Here is a 27,038-nt window from a genome sequence, read left to right on the forward strand (position 1 = left end):
AAAATGGTATCCAAAATACAATCCTAAATTCCCAACTTTATTGATTTGTTCATCATTGTATTACATGGTTTTTATATAATACTATGCCGACCTCAATTAACGGACAAGACTTAGTTGTTGTTTATCATTATGTTAAATCCTTCAACAACAATTGGAAAGGAAAAAAAAGGTGAGAACATGTCACCCTGTCTCGGACGGATTGCACTTGTGTGACATAATGTTACATGATATTGACTAATTCAAGTGTGAGATGTGACAATACAATTTTTGTAAACATAAAAAGATGTGAAAGAGAAAGAAAATAGTTGAATTGACTTAGGCGTCACAATTGGATTCGTCGATGTCAATGACGTTCTCTCCTTAGTGGTACACAAATGGAGTCCATCTCAAATCCTTGCAATAACAAACCTTTTTTTGTTGGATTACCATTTACCAACTCAAATGTTCATGGAGATCTTGAACATCTTTCTCAACTGTGGCACAATTAGTTCAAATTCTTTCAGAAGCGAATGCTTTAGAATATTCCATTCTTGTAGCAGCCACCGCTTCGGATCCTGCACCTCTGCAATTTCTGGCCCCATATTCTGGGTGTGCCAGTTCATCTCTTTCAACTTTCAAGTCTCATAACCTCTCTTAGAAACTCCCAATATATCGAATCATATGTTATTCTAAAGTCCACATAGAATCATACATTTACACCTATAAAAAATAAAACATAGTATCTTTTATGATGTCAACCTTTCAATTCTTAAGGAAATGAGCTACCAGTGATCTAAAAAAAGTTCAGCTGAGATGTAAATAAAAAATACATATAACTTTTATTACTAAGACTAAAAACACCGATTATTTACATTTGTAACGACTAAAAAATAATTACCGATAAAAATATTTACTTTTGTAACGGCTAAAAATAAAATTATGGATATTTATAGAAATCAATGATTTAATTAACCGTAAAATAAAAAGGCAGTTTGTCAAAACAAAAACAAAAAAAGTTACCGAAAAAAAAAAAAAGCATTTTCTTTAATATTTGAAATTAGGGGTGTTCAAAACCAAACCAATCCAATATAAAAACCGTAAATCGAACCAGCCCAAATCGAAACCGTAAAAAATTGCATTTTGTTTGGATGTATTCGGATCATTTTTTTACTCAACCGCATAGTTTGGTTTGGTTTTCGGTTTTTATTTTACCAACCGAACCAAACCAAATCAAACCGCAACATAGCAAAAACACTAATTAAAATCGATGTCACCTAGACTAATACTAATAGAAACTCAATGAAAACTTTTATAAAATGGCATATTTGTTCTCTTGTTAAGTTTCTTCTTTGCTTTTTATTTCAAAATGTATTTATGTTCTACTTGAACTTACAGAGAATGATAAAATCTTGGTATTTTACATTTCTTACACAATAGAATTAATTTTTGTCCACATTTTTAATTTGGTTTATGTTGTTTGGTGAAATTGAAAATGAAAATGTAATGTGGAATGAAATTAAAAACATTATCGGAAACATTGTTGAAAATATATTGCGTTTTAGGTTTTTAACTCGATTTTAATGTTGGAATAAAATAATTCTAGTGTCCCAAAAAAAACTGCACCAACCGATCCAACCCAAACCGCAATGGTTTGGTTCGGTTCATATTGTATTTTAAAAGTCAATCAAAGCAAATCAAACCGAATGATTTTCGGTTCGGATGACTTTTAGCCTCAAAACCGAATCAAACCGCTTTGCGAACACCTCTAATCGAAACCATTATCGATTTAGGTTAAAACTTCATAAGCATTGCACTGTTCCTTGAACGAGTGAAGTGAGGAAGCAATGACTCGTTTGAGCTCTGAGCAGGTATTGAAAGACAACAATGCCGTCAATCCAAGTTCAATTTCCAGTCTTCACCTCACTCACAAAGCTCTTTCCGATGTAACTTTCCATCCACCCCCTTTTCTTTTCTCTAACCCCTTTTGTTAAAACCCTAAAAAATCATAACTTTTTTGAATCTTTGTTAATTTCCCAGGTATCATGCTTAGCCAGCTTCAATAAATTGGAAAAGCTTGACCTAAAATTCAACAATCTCACTTCACTTGAGGTATTTTATTTCTTAATTTTTTTAAATTAAGAATTTATTTTTGAAGTGTATTTGATTGGATTTTGTATGTGTGGTGTAATAGGGATTGAGGGCATGTGTTACTTTGAAGTGGTTATCAGTTGTGGAGAATAAATTGGAAAGCTTAGAAGGAATTCAAGGACTTACTAAGCTCACTGTAAGTAGTAGCTAGCTACTTTGTTAATATCAGTAATATTTTTTATTTTTAAAGTTTAATTTTTAAGCCATATCCTATATGTATGGGTAGCTTAGAAGGGTTTATTTGTTATTGATAGCTTTTCTTGTGTTAAGGGCCTGTTTGGATTGGCTTATTTTTGAGCTTGTGAAAAATAGCTTATGCAAATAAATAAGCTTTTATGTTAATTCATGAGTTCTCACTAACGCAAATTTTATCTTCATAAGCTGTTTTTTCATAAACTACCTTGACAAGCTTATGAATAATACATAAAAACTTACATAAGCAAAAATATAAGGCAATCTAAACAGGCCCTAAACTTGCTATATTTCTATTTCTATGGGAAAATAGGATACGCACCGACAATGTAAAATAATTTTTACACTGTCATCCAATAGTAACCGTGTATTCAACCAAATTACCCCACTACATATATGCCCCACTTAAGGGTATGATATGGAGAAATAGTTGATTCCTAATGGATGCAAGTGTAAAATTAATTTACACTGACATAGCATATCCATTAAACTCTATTTGTATGGATTTAATATATATATATATATATATATATATATATATATATATATATATATACATATACACTGTCAGTGTAAATATTTTTACACTGTCAACCAATTTAAATCCTCGGATAGTCAGATCGTTAAAAACATGTGACTTTAATCATAATTACTTGTAAACTTACATATGATTGATTGTGATTTGTTGGCAGTGTATCAAAATTAAATTCTGATTGTATTGAGAAACCAAAGTTGTATGATTAAGGTCATGGAGAGTCTTCTCATCTTGAGATTTATGTGATTGTAGTTCCACTAATGAAACTGAATTTCAAATGGCTGATAGAAATTATCTTGGTCAAATGGCCACCGAGTAGAATTGTTTAGTTTCGGATGAATAAGCTGTTTTATTTTGCCAGTGACAGTATTTTTGTGTACTTATATCTTATTAATATACATGTTATGAGTATCTTTATGGTAAGTACAGATTTATTTCCATGTGCTCGAGTTTATAGTTATTGAGATTATATTTGTTAGAAAGTAGAAACCTTTCATCTCACAGGTCATGCTAAATGTTTAATAAAGCGTAATGCTTACGGTCTTAATAGCGTTGTTACGCTTGTACAGAGAGTGGCATTCTGCTGAGTTATTTTCAGAAAATGGGGATTCTTCATTTCACTACTTTTTCTTGTGTTTGTTTTGTTTCCACATCCATATGTTCAGCATAATTTACTAAACATATTTTTGTCGAACGACCTGCCTATGCTTATAATTTGTAATAAAATGCAATGAGTTATATGAGAATGTAAGAGTCATTTTTATACGATCATGTGAACCAGGTACTAAATGCAGGAAAAAATAAACTTAAATCTATGGATGAGATTGGGTCACTTAGTACCATCCGTGCCCTGATTTTGAATGGTGAGACTTCTTACTTTATCACATGCCAGCCTCGTCTATTTTGAAAGTTGAACTTAGAACAATGCATGCAAAAAATATTAGTAGTGAATCTTTATATATATATATATATATATATATATATATATATATATATTTCTGTCTTTCTAATTTTTACAATCATGTTTACTTTTGTTTTTGACAGACAATGAGATTGTCTCCATTTGCAATCTTGATCAGATGAAAGAATTGAATACTCTCGGTATGACTAATTGTCTTCAATTTCTTTGAAGTCTTAAGATTTTCTGCGCTAGTAGGATAAGTTTCTGCCACAGTCCATCTTTTTCAGACTTTAGCGAGTGAGACGGCTTTGATGCTGTGCTTTCATCACAATAGGCTATATTTTAGTTTTGATTGCTTCTTAGTTTTTATCTATTTATAAAAATGATGCACTTTTTGAAAGCAAATGTTACTTGAAAACAAGAGAGTTTGTAAGCTGGAAGTATAAATAAAATAAAAAAAATTACTCAAAAACTTTAGTTCTAAACTGTTAAAGTAATTGATTCAAACTTTTTGATAGATCCTATTTCCCAAGGGATTTTATAAGAAGAGGAGGTTTATCAACATACAGTTGTTAAATTTTTGTATGCATGCAACACAACTCACAGACACATGCGCACACTATGCACCTGTTGTATGTTTGAAATGCAAACTATTTTTGGCCAAATAATATCTTGCTGATGGTTCCAGCTCAAATAATTTTTGAAAATCTCTAATTTCTGTAGTTCTATCTAAAAATCCTATCCGTAAAATTGGCGAGGCTCTGAAGAAGGTGAAATCCATCACAAAGGTAAAGTTTCCCCCTAAGCTGTTAAGCTCCTTTGGTGCTCATTAGTTATTTCAGTATTGTATTCTGATTTCTCCTAATTCCTCTTCTGGTTCCAGCTTTCCCTTTCTCATTGTCAGCTTGAGGGTATTGACACTTCCCTCAAGTTTTGTGTTGAACTGACAGAGCTTCGTCTTGCTCACAATGATATTAAGGTGTGCCTTAAATTCGTGACGCGGCTTTGCTTTTTGATTCTACATACTTTTGGAATGTTCAATGTGGTTCATTCATATCACATTTGCTTTTTGACTTAATTTCTTTAGAATATTTTGCTTTATATTGTGTACACTATTGTGCTAACTTTTGGATTTCAGTCTCTCCCAGAAGAACTAATGCACAATTCAAAGCTTCGGAATTTAGATTTGGGGAATAATGTGATCGCAAAATGGTCAGATATAAAGGTTTGTCATCTGGAACTCTTCCAACAACATTTTATCATTATCTAGAACACTTAACCATGTACCTTCATCTTGTATTGCAACTGTAGGTGCTCAAATCACTCACCAAACTGAGAAATCTCAATTTACAAGGAAATCCTGTTGCTACAAATGAGAAAGTTATAAGAAAGGTGATCCCCCTGTTTTTTTTTTGGTTCAAAATGTTAGTTTTTATGACATTTTTAAATTTCATCCTTAAACAACCATGTGTATGATGTTACAGATTAAGAATGCATTGCCAAAGCTACAAGTATTCAACGCCAAACCAATAGATAAAGATACAAAGAATGAGAAAGGTCACATGACCGATGATGCTCATGATTTTTCATTTGATCATGTCGATCAAAATGAGGATGATCATCTTGAAGCTGCTGACAAAAGGAAGTCCAATAAAAAAAGAAAGGAAACTGCTGATGCATCCGAGAAGGAAGCTGGGGTCTATGATAAGGAAAATACAGGTCATAACAAGGATAATGGAAATAAAAAGAAAGACAAACTCACAGGTACTGTTGATCCTGACACGAAGAATAAATCAACGAAGAAAAAGCTAAAAAAGGACGACAACAAGCCCTCGGAAAAAGCTTTGGCTCTTGAGGAGAATGTTAATAGGACTGAGAAGAAAAAGAAGAATCGAAAGAACAAGGAACAAAGTGAATTTGATATTATTGATGATGCCGAAGCTTCATTTGCTGAAATTTTTAACATCAAGGATCAGGAAAATCTGAATCATGGTGGTGAAATGAAGCTACAGGACCAAGTGCCTAAGGATTTGAAATTGGTGAGCAGCATAGAAACTTTACCTGTCAAGCATAAGAGTGCCAAAATGCATAACGTGGAGTCTCTATCATCTCCAGGAACAGAAATCGGAATGGGAGGTCCATCAACATGGGGAGATTAGTTATAACTTGTCGAGATATGCCGCTATGTTTAAAAACCTGCAATTTTTGACTCTTGACTCATCTGTTAGTTTTCTCATTGCATCTCTCCTTGTTCAGGGTGAGCACATTTATTTTCTGCTTTGTTTTTGACATTTTTGACCAGTAGGAATCGAGCTCGGTACTCTAGGGTTTACAACCAACCACTTGTGCTAAGCCCAGGTGGAGGCTAACATGTGAATTGCACATCAGATTCTGGCCCTGCTCGTGATGTTTGTCTCTTTAGATTCAATCAATACCTTTCTTGCCTTTTCCATTATTTAGTGAGTTTTTTTTGTAACCAATTACTTCAAATGAATTTCTTCATATGCCATTAAGTTTCACGTCTCCTCTCCCCTCCCCTTTTTGCATGAGTACTATGAAATGCAGTTAGAAATTGTTGTTGCTATCCAAAGGGGGTTTAAAATTTCCAGTTACTCTTATTTGTAATCTTCATCCAAAAATGTAATTGTGTGTATACATGTCAACCACTGGCAAATGCAACAATATCTTGGTATCCATGTATAATCAAAAGATATTTTTGGTACATTGAAGTTCTTGTCCTTATTTAAATTTATAATTTTATTTGAATATGCAATATATGTTGGGGTAAACTGTAGTTTTTTCTTTTTTTAAAGTATTTTTTATCCAATATGTGTGAGATTGATTAATTCTGAATAGTGATAACGCATTTTGCTTCTCTGAATAGAAACAATTCATTTTATACGGTAAAATTAGTGGATCTCAGTTGTTGATGATTGAATAAATGAAGGCTAGGATATGTTTTTGTAAGGTCTTGATGTTATTTTTTCAATTGGTCAATTTTATTTTTTTATAACACAAATTTTGGGTGAGGAGATCGAGCACTGGTTTAAGGCGTGAAAAGTCTTAAACCGCAAAGAACGTTTACAAAGAAATTGACATTTACCTTCTTTCAATCTGAGACCTATCTTTTTATCTCTAGATTAAACCGTTTATTTATTTTATTATTGATTTCATTGTAATAATTTCCGTTTAATTTGTTAGAAAGGAAGGATCATATTGATATAATAACTTTTGTAAAAAAGAGACTATTCTAGAACAAAAAATGCTATCACATTTAGTATTGGACATATCTTGAATAGGATTAAGTGGAGGGGAACCTATGATGAATAAAATAAAAGTGCTATCGAATTTGAAACAGAAAAATAAATGGAGCTACTTGAAACAGAAAAACAGAAGGCACACATTGAGATTTTTAGAAGTGATGTGAAAACATATAGAACCCGCGTACAAAGAGTAATGTTTATTGAAACTACTCTTCTCCTAACCACAACTAGACGGTCTTACAAATTATAAACGTGTGAAGTACTTACTTGTCGCAATTTGGACATGAAATTGTCAGCGTTTACAGTTACACTTCAATGTCAACATTGATTGGAAATGTCAAAATAAAATGTCAATATTGATTGAAAAACAACAACGAAACCCATACGCAGCCAAAAACGAAAATATCTTTTCATGGACTAGTGTGTGTATCTTTCGTTCTATTTCTAGTCAAAATTTATTTTGTATAAAATATATCAAAACATAAATTATTTTACGTTCAACTTACTTTTATTAAAACCATTTAAAGACATAATACATTCACTCTAAATTAATTTTTATCGATGTAAAACCAATGTTTTCTAAAGTGAACCTTGCATTGAAATGTTGAGAGTTGAGACCTCTCTGTCATCATTTAATTAATGTAATAGTTGAATTAGATTATAAATAAATAATTCGAAAGTGATCCAATTGAAGTTAGGGCAAAGTCCTATATGGACTAATCAAAAATAATTTGAACATGAGATCATGGCCAATCCTAAGATTTTTGGTGCCCTAGACGAATCAATAAAGATGTACGTTTTTAATCATTCAAATGTCTTTTTTCTTGCATTTTCGTTGGAAAAGATTCGTTCATAGGTTTTCTAAAAACGTATTTTCAATAGAATCAATCAAAGAGAGTTAAAAACAAATATTTCTATATAATACTAACTACTAATTAAAAATAATGATTTTTCTGCTCCTTAAAAAATGGTGTCATGGATTCATGCCCTTTTCACCCACCCTCAGAACATAAAATAAAGTAAAAACATAAATTACACCTTGTTCACTTGCTTGCTTTTTAATGAATATTGACAATGATATAAAAAAAATTCAAATCTGTTTGATTTTAACAAAAATAATTTATTTTCTTCAAAGTTGAATAATTTAATTATGCTCCGGACGTTTATCTTAGTAAAGTTATTCACCTATCGAAAAAAAAGGTACAAAAATAGTTATCCTTTGAACAACTTTAATTTTTTTTTTTATTCAACTTTTGATTGTTATGTTTTATTAATTTGTCAATATATTTCAATATTATTATTAAATAATTAGAAACATAAAAAGAAAAAAGACGTGGTTTGGTTTCATTTCCCACAGACAAAATAATAGCAAAACATGTCAACTCCACATACTTGCTTAGCTCAAAAAGGATATAACAGTGCTGATAATTAAGTGGGATAATGATATTAAACCAAACACATAAGAAAGTGATTAGATCAGATGAACAATGCCTGTAAGAAAGTCCAAACCGTCTAGTCCAAATTAGTGTATCTTAATTTTCATCATTGATTAATCTCTTTAAAGTTTCAATCAAAATAATAATTATTAAAAGTGATAGGTACACATGCATGCCAATTAAACAAGCCAATATGAACTACTTACCTTTGATGATGTATCCGCCGGAGCCATTATTAAGAGTTTAATAAGAATTTGACTTATATTATATGTACCGACAACGTATAATTTTTGCCTAAAAATACATAAATATTTCGATACACTCAATCAACTATACAAATAGTCAAAGAGATATTTTTATGTATCTTTTATTATTTTCCTCTTTCTCCTTTGAGCTGTCACACAAGCCCTAGTTTCTTCTCCTTCATCCACCAAAGAATGGTGACTTAGGGTCAATTTTTGACCCAAAATCACCTCTCTGACTCATTTTTCTATTTTCCTTTTATTGAAATAAGTAATTTCACATCTATTTTGTTTTTTATTTTGTGATTTCGTCGTCTTCGTGCGACGTTGGTTGTTCGTTGTCTTTGTGCGACGTTGTTTGTTTTTCTTGTTTCTCTCAGGTATTTGATCACTTCAGATTGTCAGATCAGCTTCGATCCAGTGCAGATCCAATCAATGACTTTGGCGTCATCCACGTTGCAGATCCGGAAACATGGTTATTCCAGAGATTTAAATATAGTCATATGTGTAGGCATTTGTACTTTGCCGTTTTATGCTATTAACATGGATGTTGTGAACCTGTTCACAGATTCATCCTTTTTGCTTTTAGCGAATTTGCATTATATCGATGTACTCTTACAATTGAATGAATGAATATCTTTTATTTTGTCAAAAAAAAATAAAATTGTCAAAGAGATTTATAAGAGAGTATATATGTAACAATTTTTTAGCGTAAAATAGGTATCATTTGTTTCATTTATAAGGCTAGATTCGAACTCATAACAGCGGGTTAAGTTGAAAGTGATTTCTTATCTTTCATCCTAATGTTCATGGATAATATTCGTAAAAAACTGAATCATTTAAGATAATTTTTCTAGAATTTTTTTAATAGTCAAACTTGTATGTAAGATTCGAGTCTTGCGTATGTAGTTCGGTTGGTGTGTTAAAAGACATTGAACGAGTTTAAATAAGGAGGTCCCCAACTGAATCACCAAAAATGTAATACTTGAGAGAATCTTCAACTTCATCGGCAATTTACAATATAACTTATATATAACTTACCAATGAACTTTTTTTACTAAATTAAACTTTTAGTGGGATTAATTAATTGTGATTGTTTATACATTTTAAATTGATCAGAATCTAAGAAAAATGATTAAAATGAGAAATTGGTATTAGTAATTTCTTCAAAATTTTGATTTTAGTTATTGTGACAGATGAATTAAATTTTTAGAGTTTGTTTGGTTTTATTTATTTTTGGTGAAATAATCATTTTCATAAATTTTCGCCCGTTTGTTATATATATATATATATATATATATTTAAAAGAAGAATCTGAACAAAAGAAAAAAAATTACTTCAAATAAGAAGTTTTTTTTTAGGGAAAATAAGAAGTTGTTTAAAACTTTAAATAGCTTGTTAAAAAAATCATTTTTTTCATAACTGAACTTTTTTAGGAAAAAAGTAGATTTTCGCTATGCTAGAGAATAAAACAACTTCTCTCTCTTTCTTTTAAATAAAAATTATTCTCTAAATTATTGATTCTCAATTTAGTTTTTTACAATCCGTAAGAAATAAAAGGGTCTTTTAATCTCAAATAAACAAAACTATAATTGATTGATGGTATAAAATATTTTCATTTTGCAACTGCATTAAAATCATAAAGTTGAGAGGTACATGCGTACAATTAGATCAGATAGATATAGTTGGACGATGGCGGAAGTTGTTAGATGAGCAAATTGCACAGTTGATGGACTGGTATACAGTATACAGTATATGGTATGAACCCTACCAATTTGGAAGAAGAAAAAAGTGTCCAAAACCCCAACTATCAACTACAACAAGCAAATTGCGTCCCTATCTATCTATATATCTAAAGTCTTGTTAGTGGATGTGAATACCAATTAATTAATACTACCATAATTCAATTCGTATCACTAATTTCAATGTATTGTCTCGATAAATATTGATTCAATTGGTAATAAGTTTAAATATCTCCGACAAGAAAATGATTTAAACTATTATGACTGACGTGAAGATATCTTCAGCGGTTGATTTGTAAGTATCTCCGCAAGTGTTTTGAGTTTTAAAAGTTGTCTTAATTCTATTGAGTCTTTAGGATACAACTCGTCTAAAAAAATATAAACAAATTCAAGGTCTTACAAAATCGTAGCAATAGCAAAAGTGATTTTTATAAGAGAATTGTTGTTCCCACATTTGGTTTGGCTATGTCACACGAGTAAATTACTCAAATGTCCCTCGGCAGTAAACTACCGAGGAAAACTGAAAACTTCGGCAGTTAACTGCCGAGGAAACCTCAAATCTGTTTTTTTTTTTTTTTTTTAATTCTTTAAGAATATTCCGCGGTCTTTATCATTTTTGATTGATTTTTCTTAATAATTCGTTTTTAATTTTAATGATTTGCCTTCCTTATTTATTTTAATTGTATTACTCCTTTAAATCTTTTTTTTTTGTTATAACTGCTTTGATCTTCAACAATAGTGAATATTTTATTTCCAAAGAACTTTCACGGAATTTTCTTCTTTTATTTCCTTTTTACGGAAATATTCACAATTATTTTAATTGTATTACTCATTTGATCTTCTTCTTTTTTTGCCTATTTTATTTTCAAAGAACTTTCACGAAATTTTCTTCTTTTATTTCCTTTTTCTTTGTTTTAGGCTTAACATTTAAGTCCTCAAAAAACATTTCAATAAGTGTAAAAATTAAGTATTTGAATATTGTTTTGCAAATTACTTAAATAAAAAAAAATCTTTGTACACAATTATTTTAATGTAGAAAATATAACAACATATTATACCTTAAAAAAAATCGTTGTTTTTTAACGATTTTTTTATTGTTATTTGTATTTAAGTAATGTGCAAAACAATATTCAAATGCTTAATTTTTACACTGATTTAAATGTTATTCTTATTAAGATATATACACATAAGTATAATATTGCAATTGTTTAAAACGTACCAAAATAATGATTGAAACATTCAAAATCAATAAATATTATTAAAGATAATTTATGGTTTTTGTCAAAAAAAAAAAAAAGGTTTGTTATTAACGACAGTTTATGGATTTTGTCAAAACAGGTTTGAGGTTTCCTCGGCAGTTAACTGCCGAAGTTTTCAGTTTTCCTCGGTAATTTATTGCCGAAGTTTTCCTCGGCAGTTAACTGCAGCCGTATTTCTAAAACTTCGGCAGTTAACTGCCGAGGGGTATTTGAGTAATTTACTCGTGTGACACAGCCAAACCAAAAGTGGGAACAACAATTCTCTTTTTATAATATGTGTGAGTAACGAGTAAATTTTGGACAAACCCAAGTTACAATGAGTGTCGGTATAAGATTCAACCATCTAAACCTAGTTTGCTACAAATATTTTAAAGAAGAAAAATGCAAATTATTTTTCAAAACATCTCAAATCGCTGACAAAGTTAGAAAAATAAAACAACTAGTTAAAGAAGAGACGAAAGTTTCCATGAGTATAACTCGGTTGGTTAGAACAGTGATTGCAATATATAAAGGCTCAAGTTTGAACTCTGCATTACCACTTATTCATAATACGTAAAATTCTAGCTACTTAAAAAAAAAAATATTACATAATACACAAAACTTAGCTCTCAAATTTGTGTTAATTTTACTTATCAATAAAGAGGTAATAAATTATTGAAGTGAACAATTGGGTGTGTTTTCTATAAAAACACCAAAAAATTATTTTCAAAAATACGCCAATCTCAACTAAAATGTCATCTTCCCTAAATCATAATAAATTATGAAGAGTGTTATGAACACTCTTTCTAACACTTCCTATTTTATTATGTGAAACTCATGTGGATCAAACATTTTAAAAATTAATCTCACATAAAATGGTAAGATCCATATGAATTTCATCAAATATAAGAGTAAATGTGAGCAAGAGTGAATAGAATGTTTCTAATAAATAATGGTTCATTTCATGTGTCTATGTCTTGTTGATTATTAGGAAATGGTAGCGTTCCACATAGCTAAGAATTAATGGTTCAATTCATGTGTCTATGTCATATTGATTAATTGAAAATGGTAGTGTACCATGCAACTCAGAAGTCCAAGCTCAAAATGGACCAGACTCAATCCTATTACTCTCTTCGATCAATATTATAAGAAAAAATCACTTTAATGATAAACTTGGGACAATCATTCAAGAGTTAAATATGTTCTTAGTCCTTATAAAATTACAAACTTTTAAGTTTGGTCCTTGCTTAATTTTAATAGGTTTTTTAGTCCCTGTAAAATTACGAACTCTTAAATTTTTGAAAGATTTTTTTTTAGACAAGTTTAGAACACTATGAAATGTTTATTTTCTAAAATTTAGAATTTTGTAACATAAAACAAATTAAATATGGATTTTTTAAAACGACAAATGTTAAAGATAAAATTAATAAAATCTGGATGTAAAAATCAAATTTTGCGACAATTTTTTACAGAGAAACTTTTAGTAATATTCTTAACACGTCCTGCAAAAAATTGTTCAAAAACTCAAGAGTTTAAGCATAAATTAAACAAATTAGAATTTAGGAGGAACTAATTCTGGGTGCACAATTTTTTTTAGGGACTAAAAGAACTGTTAAAATTAAATAAAGACTAAACTTAAAAGGTCCAATTTTATAGGGACCAAAAACATATTTAACCCATCATTCAATAAACACAAATAATTTTTTTTTTTATTAATAATAGTTATCAGAGAGAGTATTGTGCATAAACAAAAATGCAGATCACACTCTAGAATCATCAACCAGATCAAAAGTTATATCAATTAGAAAAGAGAATACATGATTTTAAACCGATCTTTTCACTTTCAATTATACGACAAATGTATTATAAACACTTGGTATACAAATAAAATTAAAAGAAAAAAAAAAGTACACTGGTATAGTAATATAATAGCACGTGTGCGCGTGTATGGTCGATTATTTTACGCAAGGAAGATTTAAAGATTTTCGTGGGACCTAAGGATGATGATATTGACACATTCAATTGACTAATAGATAATGCAAATCTCATGCACTTTTCCTCACTGTTAATGTTAAATCAATAATTTTTATGTACGCGAAGAAACTAAAGTTCACACACGTTTCAATCAAAAAATTTAGTTGTCAATGGTCAATATATCACAATTTGTGTTTAGCAACAAAAAAAAAAGTATTGCTATATTTTTATTTTTGATGTAAAAGTATTAGTAGCTTGTTTATTTATTGTTTTGAAACAAAGTTTAATTTTGACAATGGGGATACCACATTAATTACCACTAATGAAATTAATTAGAATGGCCCAACTTAGTTTTACGTATGAACTCGGGCTCTTCATCGGTCTACATCAACCAGCCTCAAAAATTACCGTACGAAACAGTGGGAAAATAATCGGATAAATTTTGTTTGTATTGTATTAATATATGAATCAAAATAATCTATTCAATAATTTACCATTTACTAAAAATAAAAATGAGTGACTTGTTGAGTTGGAGAAATTGTTGTTTAGTAATATAAACATTTCATGAAATAAATGATGTATATATGTGCGACTTCTTTTAAGTGTTTAAAGTAAGAAGTTCTATTTTAAAAAGTGTAAGTCCAATGAACGTAAAAATGGTGGGTGCTAGTAGCTCCCCACCCCAACAAATAGATATCATCCGCAGCTTTAGGAGCTAGTAGGAGCTAGTAAAGCAAGCACTTGATTCACAATGACATTCTGAATGTTTTTTTTTTTTTTGATGGAATGACATTCTGAATGTTTTCACTCAAAATTCTCACATTAATGATATGAAACCCATTTATCCAACCATAAATTGATATTTTTACCATTGTCAATTTTCCTCACCACATGCCACTGAAAGTCGTTCAAGAACCCTGAGAAAGCTATCTATAATCGAGAATCAAAAGGTTGAGAAATGCAAACTAAACTAAAATAAGAACTTCTCCCATATTTTCTAAGAAGCATTCAACACCAAAGATCATCTGATTTTTGAATAAAGTTCGAAAGCATCTTTATGAGAAAAACCTCAATCATATATGTTTTTTTTTTATCCCTAATTCGCCATTAAGCTTTTGTTGACAACATATATCCCACTCTATAAGGTGAGCCTTTCTCCCGTGCTCAGTATTTCCCCACATGAAAATACGTTGGATTTTCTCGATCTTATCATAAATAGATTTGAGAATCTTCACATAAATAGATTTGGAGGATGCTTTGAGATCATCTTATAACTTGTGGTTGAACCTAAAACGACCCTACAGAACCGACTTACGAGTGAAGATTGTCCCTACATATAAACACATGTTTGAATCATCTCTTATTCGATGTGAGACTCTTCAACATTCGGAATTTATATATGGAAAACAATACAAAATAAAATTAAGATATTAGAAAACTTAATAAACCTGATCAAATATGACAAATTTTTAAGAGGGGGTATTTAAAAATGAATTTTATGTTATTAGCCACTAAATTAATAATAAATATTTAAATTTAATTGACGTTTCGTAATTAAAAGAAAATGAATTATTTTTTTTTATAAATGATGGCTCAAAGCTAGTAGATTTTATAAAAATATTTATTTATGTTAGAATGAAATATATATTTTAAACAAGATGATTGTAACTCAAACATCTTTTAGAGTATAACTTATAGTTTAGTCTAAGTTTTTAATTCTTCACGGAATTGAATATATATTTTAACTTAAGAGAAAAGAAGAGTGTAATTCAAATTTTTCATAGGAAAGAGAAGTGTAATTTATTTATTTATTTATTTTTATTTTTTATAACCTACGTACTTCAAGTAGCGTTTGACCCTATAATTTATAATGTGACATTCTTTATTGAAATTTTACTTTTACTATCTAAATTTAAAAGTTAAACATCAATAAAACTATATACTTTTATGTTTATCAGTTAGTTCAACCATTAATTTTATGAAACACTACAAATTCAATCAACTATCTTATTAGTATCAATTTCCCCAAAAAATTTACCAATATGAATTAATTGTTGTTATAAGCTAATAAACTAGCTTATAGTAAAAGTTAGGGGAATTGATACTAATAAGATAGTCAAATGAAAAAACATCGGTTAATTTTTTTTTTTGTACATGACTTTCTGCAAAATCAACAAGTTGAGAAAGAAATCAAAGCTCTCGGTTCTGGTGCGACACGTGGTTGTTGTTTCTTTTACGAATTAAAAAAATCACGGTTTCTCAATTTTGTTTTTTTATTGAAATTGGGTTTCTTGTTCTGCAATATGTTGATTTGGTAAAAATAAAATATCAATAATTTTATTTATTGATAGATAGATGGAGTAAAAGTATTTGCTTTAAAAACTCACACACATAAGTCAAGAATCCCGAATTCGAATTCAGATCACGACATTAAAACTTAGCAATTATTAACCAGATATATTTGTTTTTATAATTTATTGTGTAGACCTTAATGACTTAATCAAACTTTACTGCCATTTTTTATTTCCTCTTTTTGTTTCATAGGGTATATAAGTATAAATTTTTATTTTATTTTATTTCTTTAAAAAATAGTAAGGGTCAAGACCCACGTACAAGTATATATGGGGCCGTCCTTGTTTAGAAGATGCGTACACATAAAAAAGGTAATTCAATGAACACGGTTTACCGATTAGGAAAAGGCAAAGCTAATGCATATCCAAAAAATTCTGAAAACTTCATAAATCGTTGTCCAAAAAAGAGCTTCGTGAATCATTATTTAAGCAAGTTGTTAGTATTTATCCATTAATCAATGGAAAAAATTGACTAACAAACCCAATCAAGAAAAATCCAAAAAGAAGGAAATATCTTAGCTGATTCCAATCAAACAAAGAGGAATTTAAATATTATTATTCGCGTAACGGGGATTACGCCAACTTCATTACCACTAAACTAAACTAATTAACAGCCACTCTTGACTCTTGACTACATTATTTCCTCAAATTGTTTGTATTTGCCACTGAACACGCAAATAACGTCCCTTTCCTAATCCCTCACCACCTATCACCATATTTTTTTTTTACAATGAGTAAGTATTATTCGTAAACAATTTACAAAATAGCTATTTAAAAATCACACAAGTGAAGAAGGGGAGTTCTCACACTACTACAGTAAATCAATATACTATCCACCTATATAAAACCCACACATCTCTTCCCCTCTCCACACTTTCATTTCTCACACAACACAAAATCTTCATCCTTTTCCTCCTAAAACCCTTCCAATATTCCAACACAAACTATCAACCTAATAACATACATATTCATTTATGGATTCACCAATCACCACCATCCACCCCTACATACTCCAATCCCACATCCTCTCCCGACTTGACGGCACATCACTCACCTCCGTCTCCTCCACCGCCACCCACCTTCACAACCTCTGCACAGAACACCACCTATGGCAAAAAATCATCACCTCCACATGGCCATCTCTCAATAACCCCTCCGCCACGTCACTCATCTCCACCTTCCCATCCTCTCATCGCTCCATCTTCTCCGACTCCTTCCCGTCCATCCATTATTCATCTTCATCTTCAGATACTTCTTCTTCATCTTCATTGGCTTTATCTGCTCCGAAGGAATTATTCTCCGCAGTTGATTTATATTACAAGGGCAGACCTGTCTTTTCAAAGCTTCTAAGAACAGAAACACATAAAGGATGGTTTCTTTGTTCACCTCTATGGATTGAAATTCTAGAACCAAATGAAATTATTGAAACAAATATTAAGTTTGAACAAAACGACGTCGTTGAATGGTTAGAACAAAATTTGAGTCTTAGTTGGATTATTATTGAACCGACACGTAAGCGTTCGGTTAACTTGTCAAGCCGGTTACCGGTAACAGTTAGAAGACATTGGCTTACGGGGGAGTTAGAGGTTTTATATGGTACGGTAATGGGAATGGTGCAGTGTATGGTGAAGGTCACGTGCTGTGGGAAAGTTGGGGGTGAGATGCACGTGACTGGGGTGAGTTTTAGTATGGAGGATATGGATGGAAGACATTTGATTGGGAGGGATAGTTTGGGGATTTTGGTTGGGGCTATGGAGAAGGGTGAGAGGTGGAAAGTGGATATTGACAGAGAGAAGAAGAGGTTTGAGGAGTTTTGTGGGAGGAAGAGAGAGAGGAGAGAGAAAAAGTTGAGGAGAGAGAGGGTTATGGATATGATTATTATGGTGGTTGCCATTGTTGTTTTTGCTTTTCTTTTTCGATTTGTGAGGTTTTGGGTTTGATTACACCTTGATTACAACTTACAAGTAAGTTTACTTTGGGATTTTTTTACCTTGTACATGTAGGGGTGGGAATAGATAGCGTAAAATATTACTACTAATTAAGGTTGATAGAGAAAAAAGAGGAAGTGAAAAGTTGTAATACAAAGGCAACCAACATATACATTATACAACTATTATTATACAATAGTACACTATAAATGTATGTATTGGAAATTCAAAAGAGAAATGATATTTGAACATCTATTTTATGATAATTTTTGTGACAACTTTCTCTTTTATATTCATATTATTTTTTACTTTATCTCTCAATTGCTTTAGTTTTTGTGTCAATAATTACTTTTTCTTTGTAAATTATGATTGTCCCAAAAGTTATCAATCAAATAGTTGTTCAAATAACACTCCTTATTTCAAAATTTGTTGAATCATTTCTTCTTTTGATTGATATACTATGGTTAAGCACATTAAGAGTAATGCTGGTAAGAGAGATATTGTGTAAGAATTTACATGATTTTAACTTCTGAGTGTGTTTGCTATAGATTTTGAATATGAAAACACATGAAAATGAATAGTTATGTGCAGTGGATTAGTTGTGAAATCAGAATTCGAATTGATTTGTAACATTATTTTTCTAAACCATCCAATTTAAGAGAATGATGCCCTCAAATATGAAGCATGTACTTTTAATTTATGAAAGTTATTTAATTTCAGGTAAAGTTTTTGAACATCTATCATGTTTTTGAACCAGGGTATGAATTGGAATATAGCAAAATTGATTCTACTAGTAATAATAGACAAAATTGATCTAAGATGGGAAAATTTTCCATTGTCCCATATACTAAAGCCCGTCGATGCAAAAAGATATTAGTTTATTCGACGTCACGTTTCTTTAGGCCTAACCAAATATTAGTTTATTTTAGACCTAACCAAATATTGATTTCCCCCATAGTCAACTTCTTCTTTCTTAAAATATACACTTAGTAAACTCTTATTAACAAAAAAAAGTTCATATATTCGTAAAAAAAAAATTTAATATAAATGATTTAATACTTCAACTATTTAAAATAAATATAAATCCCCTAAAAAAATATTGATGTTTTAATATAGTTTTTATTTTATTTGACTCTAATTTTTATTTGTCAGTGATAACTTAAAAAATTATTTTCGGCACGACATTAGTTTGTGTAGGCCTAAACCAAATTTTATTTGGAGTTGAGATGGATTGGTGGAGACATGGTTTAATGCATTTGTTGAGAATTCGTTTTTGCAATTGGTTAATAATCCAAACTTACTGGTGTTTCATGTTTTCTGGTGTGAGGGTTCGGCTGCTGTTTGTGCAGTGGTTCTGTTTTTGGGGTAGTTAGTTTGGTTATATCAAGCTTAGGCTAGTTATGTTCCTACTGTATTGGTTGTTGTCTGTTTTAGCAGGATAGTGATGTGGTGTAGGCACATTTCCTTTGTATAGGTGGGTTTGGCATGACCTTTGGGTTGGTTTGGCCTCTAGGTGTTCCGCCTTGTTTCGGCGCCTTTGTATGTTCTCATAACTACCCCGGTTATGACATCCGGCTTAACAACTTATCGCAACGAATATAGTCATTGTGACATGTAACGTAAGTCAACAATAATTGTCGTTGCAAAACCTTTAGTTTTCACAGCGACATCAAATGTCGATGCAAAACTTTTCGCAACAGAACTTATGCCAACGACATGCAACGATATTTTTTTCGCTGGGAAAAACACATTTCGCAGCAACGTTGCATTTTTCTCAACGACATATATCGCTGTCAAAAACCTTTTTTCTTGTAGTGGTACCACATTCATCGTCGTTCTCCAATCTATCTTGGATGAGATATTTCATTCTCTCAACTTTAAGATTCGATTGTCCAAATATCTTATATTTATAGAGTAGCCAATAGTTGTGCGGATCTTCTAGCAAACTTGATCACAATGGCTAATTTAATTGGACTATTGTAGATTCTCATGCTCTTCTCTTAGTCTGAAGTTACATTTTGATGTATAGCACCTTGAGGCTTATTACTTAGTTCTTTCCTTCTTCTATAAGAAAAATAGATAAAAATAGCACCAATATAATGATTGGGAGAAAGTTGTGGGTTTGTCTTGCTTTTTCCTTTCTTGTTGCTTGGAAAAGTCTGTCTAGTATAGCCTCCTTTGCTGTATAATAATAATAGTAAATAAGATTGTTTTAGCTGTTGTTGAACTTGTCTGTTTCAATTATTTCCCCACATGAAAAAGGCACTTAAATGTGGATGTTTCATGTTGGTCCTTGAATTTTCATAAGAAATAATAACACATTTTTGTTGTGAATGATATAAATAACACATCTTTAGCATCTTGTGAAGGAAACATAGAACAAAATCTGGAGTATCTTGTTTTGCCTTGTTGGCAATGTTTAAAATATGGACGTTTCTCAACAACCTGAACATGTGGATGATGAGAGATTGACGAATGTGGCCACTAGAACTTCGATAATTTATCTTTTTTTTTTTTTTTTTTTTTTTTTTTAAGGAATCATTCAAGTATTCTATAACTTCTATTCTTAACATCAATTTTCTTATCTTATCAAAATAATAATGCCACCAAGCACTAAGGTCAAAACGTTCCATTATATAATTAAGTGAACTTTTAATCAAAGTATTTGTAAAAGTTCAATCTATTATCACTGTTGAATCATGAAGACTGTTTGATTTTATTCAATAACATGAAAGATGAGTGTTAAGGATACATGTTTAATACATATTTTTAAATACACTCTTAGGTTATTGGTTAAAATTCACATGTGTCTTATCAAATTTATGAAGATCTACATGATTTAACGAGATCTTTGTAAATTTTAACTAATAAAAGAGATCATGTTAAAAAATGTGTGTTGAAAGCATTATTTAACATGGAATATTCATACATTGACTTACGAGATGAATTACTTAAAAATGTTCTAAAAAGATATATCAATTGTGAATGGTCTTAACATACATGAGATAAGAGAACATGAAGATAGAAGTTGACTTTGCCGTCAAAAAAAGAAGAAGATAGAAGTTGACTTGTGTATTCAGAAACAATTTTCGTTAACAAGTCATAAAACAAACTCTTTCGTTAACAATATATGCATGTTGTTTTGAATGGTTATACTTAGTTTCAATTTAGATTTTTTTTTTTCCTTTCTATATAATCTTATGAACAATTATTAGTGATTTTGCACTTTAAAAATGCTAGATTTATATTATTCTTATTCTTATTATTTTATAAACAAAGAGAAATTTTATTATATAAGAGATATTCCATTCCATATCAATGTTCAAAGTGCATACATCAATTTATTTTGAAGTTCAAAGTAACAACCAGATGGACATTTTAAAGGACAATTAAATCAACCAGAATACACTAAATCAGATTCCCTACCAGCTCTATCAACAAACCACCCCATGGCACCATTTTGATTTGAGATATGATTATCGAATTATAATTCGCAACCCCGTCTTGAAAAATAACTTTGTTCTGAGCCATAAGCACCAAACGATGGTTACCTAAATAAGAACAGGAGTTCTCTTCAAACACTTGCCCAGGACCAAGTTCCATGCATAACGAGATGTCAAACACCTTCGTTATGGTTTACACCTTGAACACGGATTCATTTATTTATGGTGGGCAATACATTATGCGAGAAAGGATTAGATCAAGGCCAGTCTAACATAATAAAAGGTCTAAAGCAAAAATTTTAATGTGGATTTTAAAAGTATTTTTTTAATAGAATATTAATTTTTTCTTTTTTTGGGTCAGGTAGCCTAATGGCTAGAATTCACCTGGTGAATAAGTGGGGTGTCCGGGGTTCGAACCCCGACCCCTACATATAATAATGCATTGTCCTACCAACTGAGCTACGCTCACGGGACAACATAATATTTATATAAAATCAATTTTGTGGAGACCAAAATTTGAATTCATGACAAGAGTAATAAAGGCCGTTTTGATAATTAGTTAAGTTATGCAAATATCTGTAATTTATTGTCATATAATATAATTATAACCCAATTAATTTTTTAGGGGAATTTTTTCCATCCAAAATTTTGAGGCTTAAAGCACTTGCTTGGGTTGCTTGGCCCTAGACTAGATAAGAAGATATAGTTACTAAACTGAATATCAGTTTAGCAAAAAACACAAGATATGTCATGAATGGGCAGACATTGCTCCCTTGTAGCCAAAACCTCTAGATGAGATCGGGAAATGAATAAAAGGAGTGGTGGCGGGGTCTCCATGCCATGCATCAGCCATGAGACACTGTCGTTTAGTTTTCTTTCTGACCATTGGATTTGTTAAACATCAAAATCCAGTGATGACTTCCTCAATGTTGAGCTTGCTTGCATGGGCCCTACCTCGTGCCCTTCTGGATAAATGATTAATTGGAATTTTGGATGTAGTACACTACAATGTTTTTAAGGTAAACTCTTTAGTAATGAAAAGAATTTTATCAGCTTATAAGGGTAAATATTGGTCGTCATTGTATTCATATTGTGGTCACTAATAAATTCTTTTTCATCATCAAATAGTATACCAAATGTATGACATGGTAAAAGAATGAAATCATAATTTTTATCAAGTACGAATCAAACACATAATATAATTTATATCATAATATGCCTATTCTATCTGCACACCAAACAAGCTTTAGTGTTTAGTTCAACATTTTAAATAATTTTTTCTCAGTTCAATAGGACACTTTACTAATTGATGACTCGTTGACACACTTGGATGGATTATGTTAATATGTTTTTCTGCAAGATGCATGTTAATAGAATCTGTCTTATAATTATCAAATCACTATCATCAAACCACCATTATTGAACATTCAATGTATCAATTAGTGTATATCTTGACTATGCTCCAATGAGAAGAATTATTTGAATTACAATTAACTTTCTTTCATGACATTATTAGAATATTTGTTTTTTTCTTCATGACACCTATTGAGCAAATCATTGACATTTTAATAGGAGAAATAGTACTATAGTATATCACTTTTTCTAACTTCTAACTAACCAAATGGCCATTGAATAGTGACCACTTTTCTTCATATCTTCTTCTCATTCTTCTTTCACTTTCATAATTCTCTGATCCCTTTTCCTTTCCCTCTCAATCAACTTAAAGCTTCAATTTATTGCTAACCCTTAACGTATCTTCCAATATATGTTGACATATTCCCACTTTTTTGGTCCTCAAATCCCTTTACACATTCAAATAACGCTATTCTAGGACCAAAAAGAACAAGTATACATGATCTTTCACAACCCACTTTACACTAACTTCAATGCTAATAGTTCCTTCTTACCAAAACATTGGAAAAAGCCCATGATGATGACCTCAACTTGAACTCACTCAAACATTCCTCCCATAAAACTTTTGCATCCAAACCAAACACCTTCCTAACCTCATGTTTTTAAATTGCAGTTGCGATCGCGTCACAATTCTAGATATTGCGATCAAATATTATATCGCTGGCCAAGATCGCAATCGCGGACCTTTTTTCCCATTAGAATCATCACTATTTACATATGATGCAATAAATCTTACAAATTTGAGATATTTGCTCACTGATTTTTTGTTTCACAATTTCCATTATGTCCTCGTGTCAGACAAAACATCTTAAACAGAAACATAACAAGATCAGAAAACGAGGTTGTTCCTCCACTTCTTCTTCATCACCCTTTTCAAGAAGATATAGATTTAAGAGAGCCATTTTGATGGGAAAGAAAAGTGGGTACAATACACCAGCACCTATGTGGAAAACAAGCTCAAAGTCACCTTCTATGGCAACTCATCATCACCATGCTATGAAAAAGACAGCTTTGCATTCTTCACGTACTGGATTACCCTTCAAAGAGAAGAAAGAAATTTCTGTGTCTGCTAGAAAACTTGCTGCTACACTTTGGGAAATCAATGATTTAACTCCTTCAAGGATCAAGAAGGAATCAATGAAAAGCAATAAGGAAAGAGACAAAGTTGAGAGGTTATGTAGATCAGTGTTGTTGGGACCACAAAAGTTAGATCCATTGGTTAGTCCTTTCTCAGAGGTAAATTACTAAATTCATATAGAAGTTTTGTAGATTTTATTGTTTTCAAATGTGAATTGTGAATAAACTTAATTAGTCCAATGGTGAAATGAAATCTTTTTTTTTTTTTTTTTACAAATATGATTAAGGTAAAGCAGAGAACAAAAGGTATTGAAGTTGATGGCTGCAAAAGAAATGTGTCAGATTTATCTCATCAATTTCACTTTGTTGATCCCTACTTTAGAGGCATGGATGCTGGTTGCAATGCTGATTTAATAGAGGTAAGTTTTGTAATGAATCTAAGTAACCAATTAGAAATGTGGTACAATATTTCATTATGCTTGATCATCATTTACTATACCATTTTTTTATTAGATTAACTAATGATGAACATGATGATATGTTACAATAATACAAATAGACACATAAATTGGCTGCGAAATTTTTAAAATTTGTTCACTTTGATGGTCACGCACTTTTTAGTTGACGGTAATACAATAGAATCACGTTGAACTACTATGATTGACAAAAGCTACAATTTAGAGCTTCAACAAAATCACGGCGTGTCAACGTGTTTTTTTTTGCTAAATTCCCCAATCCAAACATACACTTAACATATTATTATATATAAAACTTAATTATATTAGTTTTGTCAAAGAAAAAAGTTAGTTATATTAGTTTGTTACACAAGTTAGTTGTTCTTCTTATTGACCATATAAACCTTATGTATGCATTAATGCAGTTCATTCTCTCTTTATCAATATAATTTCCATTTTACTTCTATCAAGAATAATAATACATATTATATTATGATTTCATCTATACTTATTTATTTTGGTCACGGTTGAGAAGGATCAAGTTAAACTATGTTGAAATGCAGAAGGTTAGCAATAAGCCAAAACACAAGAAGAATTGTGGTAAATGTAAGGTTGGAGTCAAGAACCGTCTTAAGGAAGCTAAAAGCAGTATATCTACATCGAAGAAGCTTCTAAAGGTGTTAAGTCAAATTGTTGTTGAAGAGAAGCATTCGTTGAGAAGCATGCCCCTCATCTTGGCTATGAGTAACGAGCTTGATCGTGCCTGCAACCAAATCGATCAATTCATTCAAGAACAAAGCTCCAACCAGAACAATATCGAGTATCTCATGAAGCATTTTGAAGAAGAAAAGATTGCTTGGAAAAGAAAAGAAAGTGAGAAGATTCGCGAGGTGAAAATGAGCATAGTGCAAGAGCTTGAATTTGAGAAGAAGATAAGGAGGCAAACTGAGAGACTGAACATGAAGATTTCCAAAGAAATGGAGAACATAAAAGATTCCTATTCAAAACTCTCTAAGGAACACGAAATGGAGAAAAGGGCTAAAGAGATTTTGGAGCAAGTTTGTGATGAATTAGCCAAAGGCGTTGGAGAAGATAGAGCACAAGTAGAGGAACTGAAAAGGGAATCGGAGAAAGTTCGAGAAGAAGTTGAAAAGGAGAGAGAAATGCTTCAGTTAGCCGACATTTTGCGCGAAGAACGAGTCCATATGAAGCTCTCAGAAGCCAAATATCAATTTGAAGAGAAAAGTGCAATGCTAGAAATTCTAAGAAATGAGCTTGAGAACTTTATAAGAAATAAAGAAGAAGAGAAAGGTGATGATATTGATGTTAATCCAGGGCTTAAGAAACTCAAGGATCTTGAATTCTATTTGAACAAAACATTTTTGGAATTCCAAAATCTAGATGAAGATAATAATTCAATTGAGCATGAAGATGAGTCAGTTGAGAGTGATCTTCAATCAATTGAATTGAATATGGACAATGACAAAAAAAGCTACAAGTGGAGTTCTTCTTGTGAGAATATTCCACTTTTTGAGGCAAAAAGAGTTTCAATTGATAAAGATATAGGGAGAAGATCTTTTAAAGATTGGGGAAGTATTTGCTTCAACAAGGGAACTACAAATAGTACTAAAAAGAAGGACTTTGTTGGTATAAATATTCAAGAAAGTTTTGATCAGCTTGAAAGTGGACAATCAATTGAATTTATTTTTGGAGATGAAATACAAGAAGAAAATGAGGGTTATACCTATAAGCCTATGAGTCTAAGAGACCATATATCATTTCCAGATTTTGATAAAGAAAGTGGTAAACTTTTGAGTTTGAGGTACATTGATGGGGAAGCTGAGGAGAATGCCCTGGCTTTGGAGGGACATGATATGAAGAAAGATTATGCACGAAGAAAATGAAAGGATAATTTTTTTTAGGGTTAACCGTGCTTTACCCCTCTGTGTAATATAGGTAATTTCGAGTTTTCCCTCCTGTAAAATTTTCTTTTTGGATTCCGTCCTTGTAATTTGAAGTTTTTTGGTTTTGGACCTTCATGAATTTTGACTGTACAAAATTGATGATATGACAGTGGGGTAAACCGAAATTTGCTCAAATTAATAGGGTGTAAACCGAAATTTGCTCAAATTGCAGGGGGGTAAACTGAAATTTCCTCAAATTACAGGGGGAAATTTTTTTCATGAAGGTCTAAAACCAAAAAATCTTCAAATTACAAGGACTGAATCCAAAAAAAATATTTTACATGGAAAAAACCGAAAATGACCTATATTACAGGGGGTAAAACACTATTAACCCTTTTTTTTTATTTTTTATAGGCTAGCGTTAGTATCATATTGAAAGGTTATTCAATTTCTGTTCTTATGTTACTATTTATTTTTCATGGAGAGTTTATTTTTTGACAAATTCATGGAGAGTTTATATTCAGCACAAAGTTTAGACAAACATATTCTCAAAATTTACCTAAAGTTGTGTTAAACTAAATCAAACCTAAACTATTTTCATTCATATATTAGGACGTCAACAAATGCATCAATAAAAAAACTCAAAACAAAATTTGTTTAATATTGATTGATTGAATTACCTGTCTCTGTCGTTACTCTCATCCAACAAAAACATAATTTGTAATTGATTAATCGAAAAACAGTTATATTGATTGAATCATGTACATCTCCATTGAATTCTCACAACACAATCTCACTTTTTTACCCTTCATTGTTT

General features: G+C 31.0%; 3 protein-coding genes across 4 annotated transcripts; all 3 read left to right on the forward strand.

Annotated features, from left to right (window-relative positions):
• The first annotated feature begins 1,762 nt into the window (after positions 1-1,762).
• Positions 1,763-6,477, forward strand: LOC11412416 (leucine-rich repeat-containing protein 9). Its single transcript, XM_003596816.4, has 10 exons — positions 1,763-1,922; positions 2,017-2,088; positions 2,171-2,263; positions 3,636-3,717; positions 3,899-3,955; positions 4,479-4,543; positions 4,639-4,734; positions 4,894-4,980; positions 5,067-5,147; positions 5,240-6,477. The coding sequence occupies exons 1-10, from the start codon at positions 1,824-1,826 to the stop codon at positions 5,912-5,914; spliced, it is 1,407 nt and encodes a 468-aa protein (XP_003596864.1). The 5' UTR covers positions 1,763-1,823; the 3' UTR covers positions 5,915-6,477.
• A 10,351-nt stretch (positions 6,478-16,828) lies between these two features.
• LOC11417523 (F-box protein At2g27310) lies at positions 16,829-18,195 on the forward strand. The gene has a single exon (XM_003596813.4). It carries the CDS (start codon positions 16,976-16,978, stop codon positions 17,939-17,941), a length of 966 nt encoding a protein of 321 aa, XP_003596861.1. The 5' UTR covers positions 16,829-16,975; the 3' UTR covers positions 17,942-18,195.
• A 4,450-nt stretch (positions 18,196-22,645) lies between these two features.
• On the forward strand, positions 22,646-26,693 carry LOC11426519 (intracellular protein transport protein USO1). 2 transcript variants are annotated; one of them, XM_024776838.2, is made up of 3 exons: positions 22,646-24,021; positions 24,159-24,281; positions 24,881-26,693. In XM_024776838.2, exons 1-3 carry the CDS (start codon positions 23,569-23,571, stop codon positions 26,219-26,221), a joined length of 1,917 nt encoding a protein of 638 aa, XP_024632606.1. In that variant the 5' UTR covers positions 22,646-23,568; the 3' UTR covers positions 26,222-26,693. The 2 variants fall into 2 exon arrangements, with proteins under 2 accessions (XP_024632606.1, XP_003596858.1); XM_003596810.4 differs by having other exon boundaries at positions 22,873-24,021; positions 24,150-24,281.
• The last annotated feature ends 345 nt before the right edge of the window (positions 26,694-27,038 follow it).

The sequence above is a fragment of the Medicago truncatula genome, chromosome 2 (genome assembly GCF_003473485.1).
Source record: "Medicago truncatula cultivar Jemalong A17 chromosome 2, MtrunA17r5.0-ANR, whole genome shotgun sequence".
Lineage (NCBI taxonomy): Eukaryota > Viridiplantae > Streptophyta > Magnoliopsida > Fabales > Fabaceae > Medicago > Medicago truncatula.